This window comes from Dasypus novemcinctus, chromosome 16, assembly GCF_030445035.2.
Source record: "Dasypus novemcinctus isolate mDasNov1 chromosome 16, mDasNov1.1.hap2, whole genome shotgun sequence".
Lineage (NCBI taxonomy): Eukaryota > Metazoa > Chordata > Mammalia > Cingulata > Dasypodidae > Dasypus > Dasypus novemcinctus.
The window spans coordinates 51,427,434-51,445,246 of NC_080688.1; the positions used below are offsets into that span (position 1 = coordinate 51,427,434).

General features: G+C 37.0%; 1 protein-coding gene across 4 annotated transcripts in view; it reads left to right on the forward strand.

Moving 5' to 3' along the window:
• The window catches only part of GALNT1 (polypeptide N-acetylgalactosaminyltransferase 1), a 165,089-nt gene that overhangs the window by 54,578 nt on the left and 92,698 nt on the right, over window positions 1-17,813 (forward strand). For all 4 annotated transcript variants that reach the window (XM_058277142.1, XM_058277143.2, XM_058277141.2 and 1 more), the window contains one exon: window positions 13,879-14,128. In XM_058277142.1, the coding sequence (XP_058133125.1) occupies window positions 13,990-14,128 (139 nt within the window). In that variant the 5' untranslated portion in view covers window positions 13,879-13,989. The remainder of the gene's footprint in view (window positions 1-13,878; window positions 14,129-17,813) is intronic.

Below are 17,813 nucleotides of genomic sequence, written 5' to 3' on the forward strand. Positions count from 1 at the left end.
GGTGGGAGGGTAGGGGGGAAGGGGAGAGAAATAAATAAATAAATCTTTTTTTAAAAAGTTAGGAATTTAAATGGTTGATTTGAAAAAATCAAAAGAAGAATAATGTAACATTGGAACACAGATGTGCTCATTCATTTCTATATTATTTATGGCTATTTTCATGCCACAACACCAGAGTTGAGTGGTTGCAACAGAGACCGTATGATCCTCAAAGCCTAAAATATTTACTGACCAGGGTGCCCCAAAGTACATGAGGAAACTGGCAAAACTGAAAGGAGAAATAGATTGAAATTATACAAAGCACCATCTCTGATCATAATGGAATGAAGCTGTAAATCAACAATAGGCTGGAAAGGGTAAAATTCACAAACATAAAGAGGCTAAACAACACATACCTAAGCAGTCAGTGGGTCAAAGAAGAATTTGCAAGAGAAATTAGTAGATATTGCAAGATGAATGAAAATGAGGACACAGCTTATCAAAACTTATGGGATACAGAGAAGGCAGTGCTGAGAGGGAAATGCCTATATTAAAAAAGAAAAATGAGCTACAATCAAAGACCGTACTGAACAACAGGAGAAACTAGAAAAAGAACAGCAAACCAATCCCCCAAAAAGAAATAAAAAAAGATTAGAACAGAAATAAGTAATATTGATAACAACAACAACAAAATTGGAATGGAAAATCAACAAAAACAAAACCTGGTTCATTGAGAAGATCAATGAAATTGACAAACTCTTATCTAGACTAACAAAGAAAAAAGAAAAAGAGAGGAGGAAAATAAATCAGGAATGAGAGGGGGAACATTACTACTCATCCCACAGAAATAAAAAGAATCATAAGAGGATATTATGAGAAACTGTATGCCAACAAACTAGACAACCTAGATGAAATGGACAAATTCCTGAAACTGTACACGCAACCTCCATAGACTCCACAAGAAATACAGGAACTCAACAAACCAATCACAAACAAAGAGATTGAGTCAGTCATCAAAATTTTTCTAACAATGAAAACTCCAGGACCAAATGGCTTTACAAGGGAATTCTACCAAGCTTTTGAGAATTAATACCAATTCTTGTTTAAACTCTAAAAAATTGAAAAGGAGGAAAATTATCCAATACATTGTATGAAACCAACATCCCCCTAATACCAAAGCCAGATAAAGATACTACAAGAGTGAAGCGGATATGGCTCAAGTGATAAGGCTTCCACCTACCATTTGGGAGGAGCCTGGTTTGATCCCTGGGGCCTCCTGGTGAAAAAGAAGAAGAGAAAGCCTGCCTGCGTGGTGAGCCAAGTGCCCACATGGTGAGCTGAGTGCCCATGTGAGTGCCTGCATGGCAAGCTGAGTACCTGCCCAAGTGAGTCACGCAGCAAGATGATGACGCAACAAAAGAGAGGCGAAGGGGAGAGTCAAAGTGAAGCATAGAAACTAGGAACTGAGATTGTGCAGCTGACAGGGAACCTCTCTCCACATTAGAGGTCCCCAGGATGAAATCCCGGTGAATCATAGAGGAGAAAGATGAGAAGAGAAGACAAAAAGAGAAATAGATATAGAAGATCACACAGCGAATGGACATAGACAGCAGAAACAGAGGGCGGGGGCAGGGGGAAAAGGGGGAAAATAAATAAATCTTAAAAAAAAAAAAAAGATACTACAAGAAAAGAAAATTTTAGACCAATCTAACAGATGCAAAAATTCTCAACAAAATACTTGGAAATCTAATCCATAGTTTATTGAAAGAATTATACACCACAATCAAGTGAGTTTTAATCCTGATATGCAAGGTTTCAATATAAGATAATTAATATACCACATTAACAAATTGAAGGGAAAAAAAACACATGATCATCTCAAGCCATGCAAAAAAAGTCATTTGACAAAATCCAGCATCCTATCTTGAGAGAAAAAACACTTCAAAAGATAGATATGGAAGGAAAGTTCCTCAATTTAGTAAAGGGCATATATGAAAATCCTGGCCAAACTTTGTACTTAATGGGGAGAGTTGGAAATCTTTTCCTCTAAGATCAGGAACAAGACAACGATGACCACTGTCACCACTGTTACTCAACATTGTGCTAGAAGTTCTAGCTACAGCAGTTAGGCAAGAGAAATAAGTAAAAGGCATCTAAATTGGAAAAAGAAGTAAAACTTTCATAGAGATGACATGATCCTCCATTTAGAAAATCTGGAAATAACTACAACAAAGTTATTGCAGCTAATAAATGAGTTCAGCAGAGTGGCAGGGTACAAGATCAACATGCAAAAACCAGTAGTGTTTTTATACATTAGTAATGAGCAAGCTGAGGAGGAAATCAAGAAAAAAATTCCATTTACAATAGCAACAAAAAGAGTCATATCTAAGAATTAATTTAACCAGGAATATAAAGGATTTGTATTTTAAAAACTACAAAACACGGCTAAAAGAAATCAAAGAAGACCTAAACAGATGGAAGGATATTCTATGTTCATGGATTAGAACACTAAACATCATGAAGATGTCACTTCTACCCAGACTGGTTTATAGATTCAGTGCAATACCAATCAAAACTCTAACAACCTACTTTACAGAAATAGAAAAGTCAATTACCAAATTTATTTGGAATAGGGAGGGGATCCCGAATAGCCAAAAAAATCCTAAAAAGAAGAGTAAAGTCAGAGGATTCCTGCTTCCTGATCTTGAAGTATATTTTAAATCTACAGTGGGATTGGCATAAAGACAGACCCATTTATCAATGGAATCGAATCGAGGATTCAGTAATAGACCCTCACGTCTATGGTCAACAGGTTTTTGATAAGCATACCAAGTTCACTTTTCTGGGACAGAAAAGACTCCTCAGCAACTGGTGCTGGGAGAAATGGATATCCAGAACTGAGAGAATGAGGACCGCTATTTCACTCCCTATACAAGAATCAGTTCAAAGTGGATCAAAGACCTAAACATGAAAGTCAGGATCATAAACCTCCTAAACGATAGGGGACATGTAGTAGGTGGGGTTCTCATAAACCAAAGCATAAGCAACAGAAGGAAAAGTAGATAAATGGAACCTCCTCAAAATTAAATTCTTCTGCCCCTCAAAGTACTCTGTCAGGGTAAAAAGGCAACCTACTCAATGGTAGAAAATGTTTGGAAATCACATGTCTGACAAGGGCCTAATATCCATGATATATAAAGAGATCGTACAACTCAACAATAAAAAAAGAAATGACCCGATTGTAAAATGGGCAAATGACCCAAATTGACATTTTTCTAAAGAATTACAAATGGTGAAAAAACACATGAAAAAATGTTCAGTATCACTGGATATTAGGGATATGGAAATCAAAACTACAATGGGACATCATTTCACATCTAATAGAATGGTCACTATTAAAACAAAACTATTAAGTGTGGAGAGGATATGGAGAGATGGGAACGCTTATACACTGTTGTTGGTCATGCAGAATGGGTCAGCCACTGTGGAAGTTTGTTTGGCAGTTCCTAAGGAAGTTGGATATAGATCTGCCATGTGACCCAGTAATACCACCACTGGGTATATGCATAGAAGAACTGAGAGCAGTGACACGAACAGATACCTGCACAGCAACTTTCATAGCGACATTATTCACACTTCCCAAAAGTTGGAAACAGCCCAGGTGTCCATCAGTTGATGAAAGGATAAACCATCTCTGGTATATACACATGATGGAATATTATACAGCTCCAAGGAGAAATGAAGTTGTAAAGCATATGACGTTGTGGATGAACCTGGAGGACATTATGTTGAAGAAGCAAGCCAGGCACAAAGGGACAAATATTGTATTATTTTGCTATTATGAACTAAATATAATGAGCAAACTCATGGAGTTAATAGCTTAGAATATAAATCGCCATAGAATAAAATGTGCTTAGAGAATGGAAAGCTGTGGTTTAATCTGTGCAGAACTGGTAAAAAGTTGTTAGGTAATGAATAGAAATGGTGAATGCACATCATAGGAGTTGTAATTAATAGTGCTAACATATGGGTATGATAGTGGTTTGTTTTTTCCTTTTTTTTTTTGGAGTAATGAAAATGCTTTAATATTGATTGAGGTGATGAATGCACAACTCTGTGGTTATACCATGTGCCATTTGTTGTATACTTCAGGGAAATTGTATGGTTTATGAACAAAAAAATATAGGGTGGGTTGGGGAAAAAATATACCAAATGTAAGATACAGAAAACATAGTTTTCTGTATAGTAATTTTTTTTTTACGATTTATTTATTTATTTATTTCTCTCCCCTTCCCCCCTGGTTGTCTGTTCTCTTTGTCTATTTGCTGTGCCGCCTTCTTTGTCCGCTTCTGTTGTCATCGGCAAGGGAATCTCTTTCTTTCTGTTGCATCATCTTGTTGTGTCAGCTCTCCATGTGTGCGGCACCATTCCTGGGCAGGCTGCACTTTCTTTTGCGCTGGGCGGCTTTCCTTACGGGGCGCACTCCTTGCACGTGGGGCTCCCCTACGTGGGAAACACCCCTGCGTGGCATGGCACTCCTTGCGCGCATCAGCTCTGCGCATGGGCCAGCTCCACACGGGTCAAGGAAGCCCGAGGTTTGAACCGCAGACCTCCCATGTGGTAGACGGACGCCCTAACCACTGGGCCAAGTCTGTTGCCTGTATAGTAATATTTTGACGATGTTCTCCCATAATTTGTTACAAATATTTCACAACAGTGTAAGGTATTGGTGGTGGGTTGATGTACAGGAACCCTGTATGATATTAAATGTTTGTTTTGTAAGTTTGCAACTTTTACTATACAGTTATTATTTATATATGCATTATATACTTCCTTAAAGTTTTAAAATAAAAAGAATTTAAAAAATATTCTCAAGTCATGCAGAAAAGAGCACATTATATTGTTTTTTGTTTTATTTGCTTTTCAAGGCAAATATTTGATTTATACTTTTTGCATACTAAAGATTGGGGAATAAGTATGTTATAGAAAGGAAGGTGTTTTGTGATCTTTCATTTGAGTGCGATTTGAAATATCCTTATGACATTATGGTTTTGTGATTTGGAGTATTAAAATGTATCTTTCCAAATATTGCTCTCTACCTCATAATACATAATTGTTGATGATCAGTTGAGGACCTGCTTAATTTTATCTATTAAACTCTGCCCTGGCCTAGATTTCTGGTTGTGTCAGGAACCCAGTGCAGACTCTCTCAAGTAGAAAAGGGGATTAATGGAAGGATGCCTGGGTGGTCACAGAAGCCAAGGGAGGACCCCTGCCTCTGGTTCTGTGTGCCTCTGTGACTGCAGCCAGGCTTTCTTCATGCTGTGGGAAATCTGGCCCACTGCAGGCTGAGATGCACAGCTCAGCTTCCAGCTCTGTGATTCATTCGGCCAGGAGCTGAGATCCTGTCGTTGATCAGGTTAGATCATTTACCTGTCTTGTGGTCCAGAGGCTGGGTCTGTTACCAAAAGAAAGCTGAGGGGGGAGGGGCTAGCAGGAAGGATTGGAATCGTGAGACAAGAAGCCACCTCAGTTTTTGTGTATTATATGTCTATTCTTTTAAGTGTGGAACAATATGTGGCATTTTGACATAGCTTTGTGGATAACAGGGCTATTTCAAAGTGACCGTTGAGACCTTTGATGCTCCCTAAAACATGGTGTACTGGTGAGGTGGGGAAAGGTATTAGACATGTCTGTTGAGCATATTTCTTGTCAATTAAAGAGGAATCAAAATATAGAACTGTCCCATCACCACATAGATCCCTCACACAACCCCTTTGTAGAAACATTTTGCCTCTGTTTTCTTTTTTTACTATTATTATGAACTCATCAATTTAAACGTAGAAGTATTTTTGATGTGCTTCAATGTATTGTAGCTGTTATTTCTGTTAATACTAGATTGTTCCATCTTTGATCTGTGGAGGTGTCTTCAAGTTGACTCCTGAGATCTTTTCAAGCATTCCCCGTAATCTTTTTTTTTAAGATTTATTTATTTCTCTCCCCTTCCCCGCCCCCCATCCCGGTTGTCTGTTCTCTGTGTCTGTTTGTTGCGTCGTCTTTGTCCACTTCTGTTGTCAGCAGCACAGGAATCTGTGTTTCTTTTCGTTGCGTCATCTTGTTGTGTCAGCTTTCTTTCGCGCTGGGCGGCTCTCCTTACGGGGCGCACTCCTTGCTTGTAGGGCTCCCCTATGCGGGGACACCCCTGCATGGCAGGGCACTCCTTGCGTGCATCAGCACTGCGCATGGGCCAGCTCCACACGGGTCAAGAAGGCCTGGGGTTTGAACCACAGACCTCCTATGTGGTAGACGGACGCCCTAACCACTGGGCCAAGTCCGCCGCCCTCCCTGTAATCTTTGATAGCTTTCTTGCTGTTTATTTTTTTTTAAGATTTATTTATTTCTCCCCCCCTCCAGCCCCCCTTCTGCCCCCATTGTCTGCTCTCTGTGTCCATTCACCGTGTCTTCTTCTGTTTCTGCTTATCTTCTCTTTAGACAGCACTGGGAACTGATCCTGGGACCTTCCAGAGTGGGAGAGAGGAGCTCAGTCTCTTGTGCCACCTCCATTCCCTGGTCTGCTGCTTCTCATATTGTCTCTCCTCTGTGTCTCTTTTTGTTGCATCATCTTGCAGCACCAACTTTCTACTTGGACCAGCTTGCTGTGCAGGCCAGCAGTACTGCGTGGGCCAGCACTCCATGTGGGCCAGCACTCCATGTGGGCCAGCTCTCTGCTCAGGGCAGCTTACCACATGCCAGCTTGCCTTCACCCTGGCCCTACCATATTGTAGATGGGAACCCAGACACATGAGCCACATCTGCTTCCCTTTCTTGCTGTTTTGACAGCCACCCTCATCTCATTGCGTTTTCTGTCACAGACTGGAATCTAAAATTTCCCTAAGAAGACCTGATTTTTTAAAGTGGGAAATGATATATCGTAAATGTACAGGCATACTTTGTCTTACTGTGCTTCACAAATACTGTATTTTTTATAAATTAATGATTTGTGGCAACTTTGTGTTGAGCAAATAAGCGCCATTTTTCCAACAGCATGTGCTCACTTTGTGCCCCTGTGTCCCATTTTGGTAATTCTCACAATATTTCATACTTTTTCATTATCATATCTATTTTCATGATCTTTGATCTTTGATGTCACTATTGTTATTGCTTTGGGAACACTGCACACTGCACCCATATAAAATGGTGAACTTAATCAATAAATGTACTGTTCTCACTGCTCCACCGTTCAGCCACTCCCCGTATCTCTCCCTTTCATTGGGTCTCTTTATTCCCTGAGATGCAACAATATTGAAATTAGGCCAGTTAATAACCCTACAGTGGCCTCTGATTGTTGACTGGGGAGTTGCAGTTCTCTCACTTTAAATCAAAAGCTAGAAATGATCAAACTTAATGAAGAAGGTGTTGTCCAAAGCTGAGATAAGCTGAAAAGGTGGGCCTGTTGTGCCAGATAGGGTGAACGTAGGCCTCTTGTGCCAACAGTTTTCCGTTTTGCAAAGGATAAGTTCTTGAGGGAAATTAAAAGTGCTACTCCAGTGAACACACAAATGATAAGAAAGTGAAACAGCCCTATTCCTGATTGGGAGAAAGTTTTAGTGGTCTGGATAGAAGATCAAATCCCCTTATCCATGAACAAGCCTAATCTTAAACAAGGCCCTAACTCTCTTCAATTCTTTGAAGGTTGAGAGAAGTGAGGAAGCTGCTTTTTACTTTTAATATTTTATTTTAGTGAAGCTGATAAAGACAATGTCCATTTAAAACCCAATTCCCAGGCCAAAAGTACAAATAAAATTTTAAAAAAGGGGCAGCGTTCTGTTATATACACTTCTGCATGAAAAACTTTAAACTGTTAATGAAAACTGGAACTTTTCTGTAATTCTTTGAAGGCTGAGCGAGGTGAAGAGGCTGCAGAAGAAAATTTTGAAGCTAGCAGAGGTTGGTTCATGAGGTTTAAGGAAAGAAGCTGTCTCCATAATATAAAAGTGCGAAGTGAAGCAGAAGGTGCTGATATAGAATCTGCAGCAAGTTATCCAGAAGATCTAGCTAAGATAATTGATGAAGGTGGCTACATTTAAGAACAGATTTTCAATATAGATGAAACAGTCTTCTATTGGAAGAAGATGCCATCTAGGACTTTCATATCTAAAGAGAAGTCAATGCCTGTGTTCAAAGGGTAGGCTGACTCTTGTTAAGGGCTAATGTAGTTGGTAGCTTTAAGTTGAAGCCAGTGCTTATTTTACCATTATGAAAGTCCAAGGGCCCTTAAGAATTATGCTGTAGTTACTCTGCCTGGGCTCTGTACATGGAACAACAAAGCCTGGATGATAGCACATGTTTGCAACATGGTTTACTGAATATTTTAAGCCCACTGTTGAGACCTAATGCTTAGAAACCAAGATCCTTTTCAAAATGTAACCACTCATTGATAATTCACCTGGCCACCCAAGAACTCTGATAAAGCTGTACAAGATTTATGTTGTTTTCATGCCTGCTAATAAAACATCCATTCTTTAACACATGAATCAAGGAGTCATTTTGACTTCAAGTCTTATGATTTATGATTTAAGAAATATATTTCATAAGGCTATAACTGCCATAGAGTGATTACTCTGATAGATCTGAACAAAGTCAATTGAAAACTTTCTGGAAAGGATTCAGCATTCTAGATGCTCTTAAGAACATTCCTGATTCATGGGACGAGGTCAAATGTCAGCATTAACAGGAATGTGGAAGAAGTTGATTCCAACTCTGATGAATGACTTTGAGAGATTTAAAACTTCAATAGAAGTAACTGCAGATGTGGTGAAAATGACAAGAGCTCTAGAATTAGAAGTGGAGTCTGAAGATACGGCTGAATTTCTGCCTTTCACAATAAAATTTTAACAGATGAAGAGTTGCTTCTTATGGATGAGCAGTGAAAGTGGTTTTTTAAGATGAAATCTACTTCTTGGAAGATCTGTGAACATTGTTGAGATGACAACAGGATTTTGAATATTAACATCAACTTAGTTGATAAAGCAGTGGCAGGGTTTAAGAAGACTGATTCCAATTTTGAAAGAAGTTCTACTGTGGGTAAAATGTCATCAAACAGCATTGTGTGCTACGGAGAAATCTTTAGTGAAAGGAAGAGAATTGATGTGGCAAACTTCATTGTCGTCTTATTTTTTGAAAATTGCCACAGCTACCTCAGCCTTCAGCAACCACCACCCTCAGCAGTTAGCAGGCAGCAACATTGAGGCAAGACCCTCCACCAGCTTAAAGCTCAGATGGTGGTTAGAATTTTTTAGCAAGAAAATATTTTTTAAATTAAGGTGCACACTTAGTATACAGCATATTGTAAATACAACAAAAAATTCATGTGGTTCGCTTTATTTCAGTGGTCTGGAACCAAACCCATATTATCTGCAAGTCTAAATTGGAGTTCAAACTGTTTCTTCTGACTTTATGAAGAAAGTGTATTTCTTAACCTCTTATCTTAAATCTCTATATCCTTTTTCTCTACTAAGAATTTTGTTTCTCAACAACCAGGAATAATTAGAATATAACAATATATTGAATTGCTTTATTTTGCATTACATTCTTAACATTCTCAGAATACCAGTTTTAGAAGTACCATCAACAAAATGTTAACTGAAAATACTTATTATTTTTATGTTTTTTGAATACTCTCTGCCTATTCTTTCCATCTTTATTTTACAGTTTTACTGTGTCTGGATTATCAGGGCTTATGTCATATAACATTTGCATACTATTCACTTTCTCAGAACCCCTCAGTTGACCTTAGTTTAACAAGTATATATATGTGTAATTCTCATCATTAAATGTCTCTTCAGTCATTTTGATTTTCTGAAGCTTATTCTTTACTAGATTCCTTAGAAAGAACTCAAAGGAATAATAATCTCAGGGTTTTTGCTTTTTATGACTATGTGCTTTATACTGGCAATTTTGACAGTTTATTCTTAAAGGACTCTTAGGCTAAATATAAAATTCTTGACTCACATTTTCTTTTGTTGAAATCGTCAGTTTTGTTAGTCTTTTTTTCCCCCTGGCATAAAGCATTGCTGGCCCAGTATGGTGACAGTGATTTTATTTCCCTTTTAAGTGAGTCACTATTTTTGCCTTTATGTGCCAAGATTTTTTTTCCTTTTAAATCCATTAGTTTTACTGGACTATATCTTGGTGTTAATTGTTTGGGGATTGATATTCTCAAGTGCATGGTGTCTCTTTTCATTATATAGTTATAATTTTTTTCTTTTTAGGAAAGTTTCTTGGATTTCAAGGTTTCGTATTTATTGTTTCCTTTCTTTGATTTTCCTCTTTGGGGACTCATGTTATCCATATATTAATTTTGCTTTGCTTTGCATTTTTTACTCTCTGAAATTCTTTTCAATTTCTTTCTTTCCTTTTTTTTTTTTAAAGATTTATTTATTTATTTATTTCCCCTCCCCCCCCCCCCTTTGTCTGTTCTCTGTGTCTGTTTGCTGCGGCTTCTTTGTCCGCGTCTGTTGTTGTCAGTGACAGGGGAATCTGTGTTTTCTTATTGTTGTGTCAATTCTCCGTGTGTGTGGCGCCGTTCCTGGGCAGGCTGCACTTTCTTTCGCACTGGGCGGCTCTCCTTACGGGGCGCACTCCTTGCGTGTGGGGCTCCCCTATGCGGGGACACCCTGCATGGCAGGGCACACCTTGCGCGCATCAGCGCTGCACGCGGGCCAGCTCCATATGGATCAAAGAGGCCCGGGGTTTGAACCGTGGACCTCCCATGTGGTAGACAGACGCCCTAACCACTGGGCCAAGTCTGCTGCCTCAACTTCTTTCTTGATTTCTCTAAATCTCTTTAGAATTTTAAAAAAATTTGCTACTTTTCCTCCTCTTTTAAGGCATTGCCAGCTTTGTTTATTTTAGTCATTTCTGAATGACTTTCTTTTATTTTTTCCTAGATTTTGTCACCTTTATTATTTTTTTTTGTAATTCTGATATGTGTTGCTCTTTCATAGTTTGAATCATTTTATTAATGTCTGTAAGCCCATTTTGAATGATCAGGTTCTAGTTTTTAAACTTTTTTGGGGGGGCTTATATTTCTTAGTTGTCTTCACTGTGTTTAGGAATGTTATTCTGCTTATACTCTATATTTTTTTCTACAATGTTGGGATTTCCGTCCTTTTGTGCTACTTATTTTTATGTGAAATTAGTTTTTCTGATCTTTCAGAAGAGAGGCATGGTTCAGAACAGTTTTTCTAATTTCCTGCCTCTAGAATCTCTCTTCTGTTGTTTTTGTGAAATGTTTAAAATATGGTGACTTACTTTTAGACATCTCTTAGTTTTTGTCTTCTCTCCAACTTTTATCTGTTCTGTCATTTTTTGTTGTTTATTTTGTTTGTAACCTGCCCATTTGAATTTTATACCCAGTGATTTTTCCTCAGTATTGAGCATTGTTCTGGAAAGACTCTGGCTGGTTAGTTTGACAGTTAGCCGGATCACTCCAGCCCCTTGCACTAAGTGAACACAAATTCTCCCAGTTGCAGCTGTGTTCTCCTTTTGGTCTGTGAAACTTTTAGTGTCTGCTGATTATTTTGAGATTTTAGGGTGAGTGGGATGCTTTGTCATGTTATTCTCCTTTCCTCTACATAGATGGTCCTACCAAGTAGGTCTTGTAGCTGTTGATTTTTTGTTCCTACCTACTCAGATTTTGGGCATTTATGGGAATACTTTATCACCTACTTTTGTGATAGTGGCTGTCCATGGATTTTTGTGAGGCTTTTTTTGTTTCGTTGTGTTTTGTTTATAGCTTTGTTGCTTTGTCTGGGTTTTGGGGGAAATTTAGCTACTGCCTCCACTACCTCTTTAGAGTCCCCCTCCATTTTGTTTTTATGTTTGAAACACTGAAGACTTCTAAAAAAATCACCTTATGTTTTATTTATTGAAGTTTCAAATAACTGTTAAGTTGAAACAATTCAGGATGCACATAGTAATTTAAAGCCAGCTTTGATGTAATGTCAGATGAATAATACTGTGTATTAAAAATGATACTTTGTAACCTTTAAGTATAGAAGAACACTTTAGGCTGCTTACTATTTCTTAGAATTATTTAGTCTTCTGTCTTCTGTGGCTATTTAAATTTTCTGATAAAGGGGAAAATGGATTTTTCCATATTTTTGATTATATAGGACCCTTCAGAAAACAAAATTACTTTTTACTTATATTGGAAACTTTTACTGCATTTATATTTTTAATTCAGTGACAAAGTGAAAAAAATGCGATGGAATACTGTGACTGTTTGATATTCAACTTTCCATTTTGATACTTTAAGCGCTTGTTTTCAGAGATATCCAGCTGACCCGAAAAGAGCCATAATCACTCTACTAACAGAATTGTTTGTCAGTTTAGTTGAACAAGTAGCTTGTCAAACAGCATAATAATAAATTAAAGGCTTAAATACTAAAAATGCCACATATATTAGGTAAGGACGGCATGTTCTTTTCCTTAAGTCTACTCAAACTTGGCTTAGATTTGAAGATACAGATCTTTCTGTGTTTTGTCTTCTTGACCTCTGAGAATTTGTAAGCCTTTTGAGCTTTCAAAAAGCACCTTTGCTTCTACAGAAATGAGAATTAAGAGTAGATTGAACTGTTATTGGGAACTAGGAAAATACACGTTGTTTACTGGCTGATTTATATATCTCTCGATAGATATTTCACTATCTCAGGTTGCTAATTCCGTTGACCAACAATAATTAAATAGTTCTCTGGGGCCTGCCGGAAAGATTTGTAGTTGAAACTTCACAAACAAAATGATATTGGTTCTGAAGATTAATTTGATATCTATTCATTCAAGATTTTAAAACTTAAATAAAAATGTTTTCATTTTTCTTCAATTTAAATGAAACAGAGAAGAGTTGATATAACATTAAGACCTTCTTAAAAAATTTTTCTTTGAAAAGCCAGTCAGTAACTTTTGTTCAAGTTATTTTTCAAATGTATATTTTTATATGAACATCCTTAATTTTGTCATAATTTTTGTTTATTATATTCCAGATTTATAGATTTTTACAATTTTATTGGAATTTGTTTTAAAAATTATACTCAAATATAGAAAGTCTGTACATTCTTCTACATCTGAGTTCTTACATAAGTTATATTTTTAAAAGTTATTTAGTAATATTTTTTGATATCTGACTTCCTTATAGCTACCTTTTACTGTTATATACAGTATTCTGTTATATGAATATCCCCGTCATAATATATTTATCCATTTCCTTGTTCATAGTCCTTTAGGCTATTTCCAGTTTTTTTTCATTTTTATACACAGTGTTATGTGAAATATGTAGATAGGACCCTTTGTATGCATGAGTTATTTCTCATGGGAGATACCTGCAGGAGAAATTGCTGGGCATTAGGGTATATTCATTTATAGTCTTCAAAAGGGACTGCCAAGTTTATTTCCAAGATGGATATAATAAACTATACAGTAAACTGTACAAAATTAATTATATCTCTATAACTTTTCCCATCCGAGATATATCAAACTTTAAAATTTTACTAATTTGCAAGCTATGAAATACTATCTCACTGTTGTTTTAATTTGTGTTTTTCCTAATTATAGTGAATTGAGCTAAATGTTTTTGACTAAGTTTTCTTTCTGTGAAATGCCTGTTAATATCCCATACCCATTTTTCTATTGCATTGTTGAATATTGATTTGTAGGTGTTAGTTCAATATTCTTGCTGCTAATACTTTTAATATATTGTATAAGTATATTTCTAAATCCATTTTACAAACTTACTCTTCATGGTGAAATTTCATTTGCTATTTAAATTAATCTTGTAATTCATATATTCATTTCCTGTGTTCTGAATTTTTTAGTTAATATGTTTTCTTTTTCTCTCTATAGGTTATGAACGTATTTTCTGATGAAACTGGATTGGAATAATTTTCATGATATTTGTATATTTATATATGTATGTATATATATTTTAAAATTTTGCATTTGACTTAAAGTGCCATGAGAAAATTTGCATATTGCAAGGTGGTCTTAGCCACCTCCTTGATTTGGGTACTCTTGGATATGTTCCTGCTGCTTTACTTCAGTGAATGCAACAAATGTGATGAAAAAAAGGAGAGAGGACTTCCTGCTGGAGATGGTGAGTGAAATTTTATAATAATCCAAGTATTCTGATAAATATATCATGATTTTTGCTAGCTTATTTGGATAGTATTTTAACTCTTTAGATTAATAATAATCCCGGATTATTAGTTGTAGAATACATGGCTATGTAATAATTCCACTATTTTTAGGTGTGCTACACTAAATAATTACTCTAGTACTTCAGTATAATTTTTATTTGAGTACATAGCCATGTCTAAATTTTTTTACACATTTATATGAGAAGGGCCACTGGTCTCCCAAAAAGTATAACCTAAAAATACTTTGTTTTGGTAATTATGCCTACTTATTATAATTTTATAGACAAGCTTGTACAACCAGTTCTCCAGAAGTTATTTCTTCTTGGGAAATTTGCCTAAAATTAGGTCTTCTTGTTAGCACTGGACTCTACTAATACCTAGGGTAACCCCTAGCTTTTAAATTTTGACTTTCCCCTTAGATTTTGATAAAATACCTTTATAGATGAATTTAAATGATCTTTCCTGGTTTACTTTATGGTTTGGTATTTAGTAACTTTTTTGAGTGACAAAACTCTGGTTCCTTAACTGTTTCTAAAGCCCTGTCTACATTTAAGTCAAAGAACAGGTATTACTATTCACTGGTAAGATACTCTGGTATTCTCTCCCCAAATAGAACAGATTAACTTTCTCCTCACCCTACCTTAATTCATCGCCATTTGTAATGGAACTCTCTGTTCTATTTTAAGTGCAAAGGCATGAATGTAGGAAACCATAGGACTTGTAGCATGTGCAAATTTGCTTGGTGAATGTTTTTTAAACTCTGATGCATTCCGGGCAGTGGACTGGGAGCAGTGATACGCAGTTGAACACAAAAATAAGACAAAATTCCTCCCTTCAGGGAACTCAAAGTCTAATGGGAGAGAAAGAATAATAGTAAAATACCAATATAATTAATATCATGATAGAGATGTACACAAGAACAGAAAGGAAGCACTGCCTTGAGGAGTTGAAAAGGTCCAGTAAGAAATTGATGCTCTTAATTGGGTAGCAGGGTAAGCAAGAGTTTGTTAGTTTTATTGGAGGCAGGGAAGGCCATCCAAGCAGCAGAAAGAAACATGTGAGAGAACTATACAATAAGCAGAGATGATGGGTAGAAGAATGTGAGGAAAAAGCATAGAATGAGCTTTGGGAAATTGGCAGAGGCCATGTTACTGCAGGCCTTTTGGACTTCTCCCATTGGTGGTGAATTCCATTGAAGGATTTTAAACGAGGAGGGAAGTAACCTAATCGGATCTGCACATTAAAAAGAAAGTTTTGGAGGTCTTGACTGGAAGGGAATGAGAGGAGTAGCAGAAACCAGTTGTGAAAGTTTGGAAAAGTTTTCAGGGCCTATACCAGAGTGACAATGGAGGTAGAGAGAAATTGAAATATATAGCAAGTATTTAAATAGTGGAATTTGACTAACTTGGGGAGCCGTTGGTTATAGTAATAAGAGAAAAAGAAAAGAGCCAAAGATGCCTCTCAGGTCTCCCTGGTTAGAAGAATTGTTATGAGATCGGGCCCTTCAGAGGAGGGGCAGCTTTGATAAGAAGGCAGATGATTTGGGTTTGGAATATTTAACTTGTACGTGCTGGTAGAGATGTTTAGCAATAGAGAGTAGTTGAGGCCAAGGTGGAGATAATGGGTTGTTGTTTAATTTAAGCCTAGTCTGTACATGAGGTACACCAGGAAGCAAATGTTAGGAGAGACAGACCCCGGTATTAGGAATCCCATCCTGAAGGGTTTTGATGAAAAAAGAGAAGACTTCTCAGGAAGTCAGATAGAAGGAGAAGCCGGAGAGAGATGGAGTCATGGCATCCCAGGAGTGATGTTTGTTCAGATAAGATGAAGACTGTGGTGTTTCTCATGTACTTGTTAACAGGCAGTTTCTAGTGACTCTGTTGAGTGTCATTTCAGGGGGTTGGTAAGTGTGGAGGCAGGTGGATTTAATGGACCAGTGAAGCAGTAGAAATGTGCAGTCTGTTCTTTCAGGAAGCTTAGGCATGAAGAGTAGTATAGTAGTTAAAGGAAAGTGGAGCTGAAGTATGTTTTTTATGTATGTATATATCACTTATGTATGTTGAGAGGTTTAAAATATAGGGGAAAAAGGAATATTTGAAAGAATTCTCCAGTAGATGAAATGGTACAGTATCAAAATCTTAAGAAGAGGGTTATTCTTGAAGATGATTCTAGGGTTAATACGGTTTTTTAAAAAACCGCTAGTAGGATGAGCTTTAAAAAAAAAGGAGTAGTTTTGTACAAAGTGCAAACATACAGAGTAAAGGAGAAATGGTCTGAAAATAACAACATGGGGCTATGAGATAGCATCTACCTATGGGCAAGAGAAAGAATACTTCCTTCAGCATTTTTAAAGAAGAGCCAGATTTGAGTTAAATTTGGTAGATGGAACCTGTGTGTTGAGAGACAAGATGTTGAAGAGTCTTTCTAATGGCAGGGGGAACTAGAATGCTCAATGGGACTGACTGAGAAGGAAGTCAGCAGTGGAAAAATGAGAGGAGGAAGGGCTGAGCAAGGAGCTGGAAGGTAAGGGAGAAGGGATTGAGAGGCCAGCAGTTCTAGGTGGGGCTTTAGAGCAGCATTGTTCCATGTAGCATTAAGAGATTGTGGGGAAAGAGAAGGAGAAATGATTTGGGGAGGGGAGTAGTTTAATGCCAAACAAGAATTGTTGGGAAAATTTGTCCTGAGAGGAAGTTTTACTACTGTGGGAGCTCAGAGGTCCTAACTGGTGCAGAGTTCTGAAGTTTTTAAAGGTTCCAAACAGATGTGACAAATTCTGTGGTGCCTCTGAAGAGATCTTTTACTAAAGTGATTGGGGAGAGGGAAGATGACACCAAGGATGTGAACAGTCTTGGTGGAATTAGCAAGTACACTTGGAGGCCTAGAAAAATGTATATCTCTCTTATTAGAACATATAAGGCCTCCAGGATCTTTGTATTCTATGGCATTTTAAAACCAAATTAATAATAATAATAATAAACAATAAGCATATATGGCTCTATAGAATAACTGTTTTAGTATTGTAGGGATCTTATTTCTGAATATTTTTGAACTGTTTTCCCATGCTAATTTGATGAAATTTACCAAATTCTATTCTTTTTGTGTATAAAGAAAAAATTTCTGTGAATAATGGTATCCTAGGTTTAAATTGGATGGATGCATTATCTTATGCTAATGCTGAAGGACTCTTAAAAAGATGGTTATAATGCTTATCAATTTTCTAGGATTCTTAGAAGTAACAAACAGTGGGCAAGTCTTTGGTAATGACAGAAAGAGTTTTTTTTTTCCTTCTTCCCTAAGCAGTTCTCATAGTTTTGCACGTGTATTTTTTTTTTTTTTTTACCCCAAGTTGTCTGAGAATAGCAAAAATCTTCAGTTGCCTGAAGATTAATATTGGGCTTCTGTATCACTTAGGGCTCTCCAGAGAAACAGAACCAATAGAATAAATTCATGTATGTGTATGTCTGTATACATATATATGTATGAAGAGATTTATTATACAGAATTGTCTCACACGATTGTGGGAACTGGCAAGTCCAAATTCCATAGGGCATGCTGCAGGCTGGGAACTCTGGTAAAGGTCACTTTGAAGTCCTAAGTCCATGTACCTCCAGGGAAGCTGGCAGGCTGGAAATTCCAGCAAGC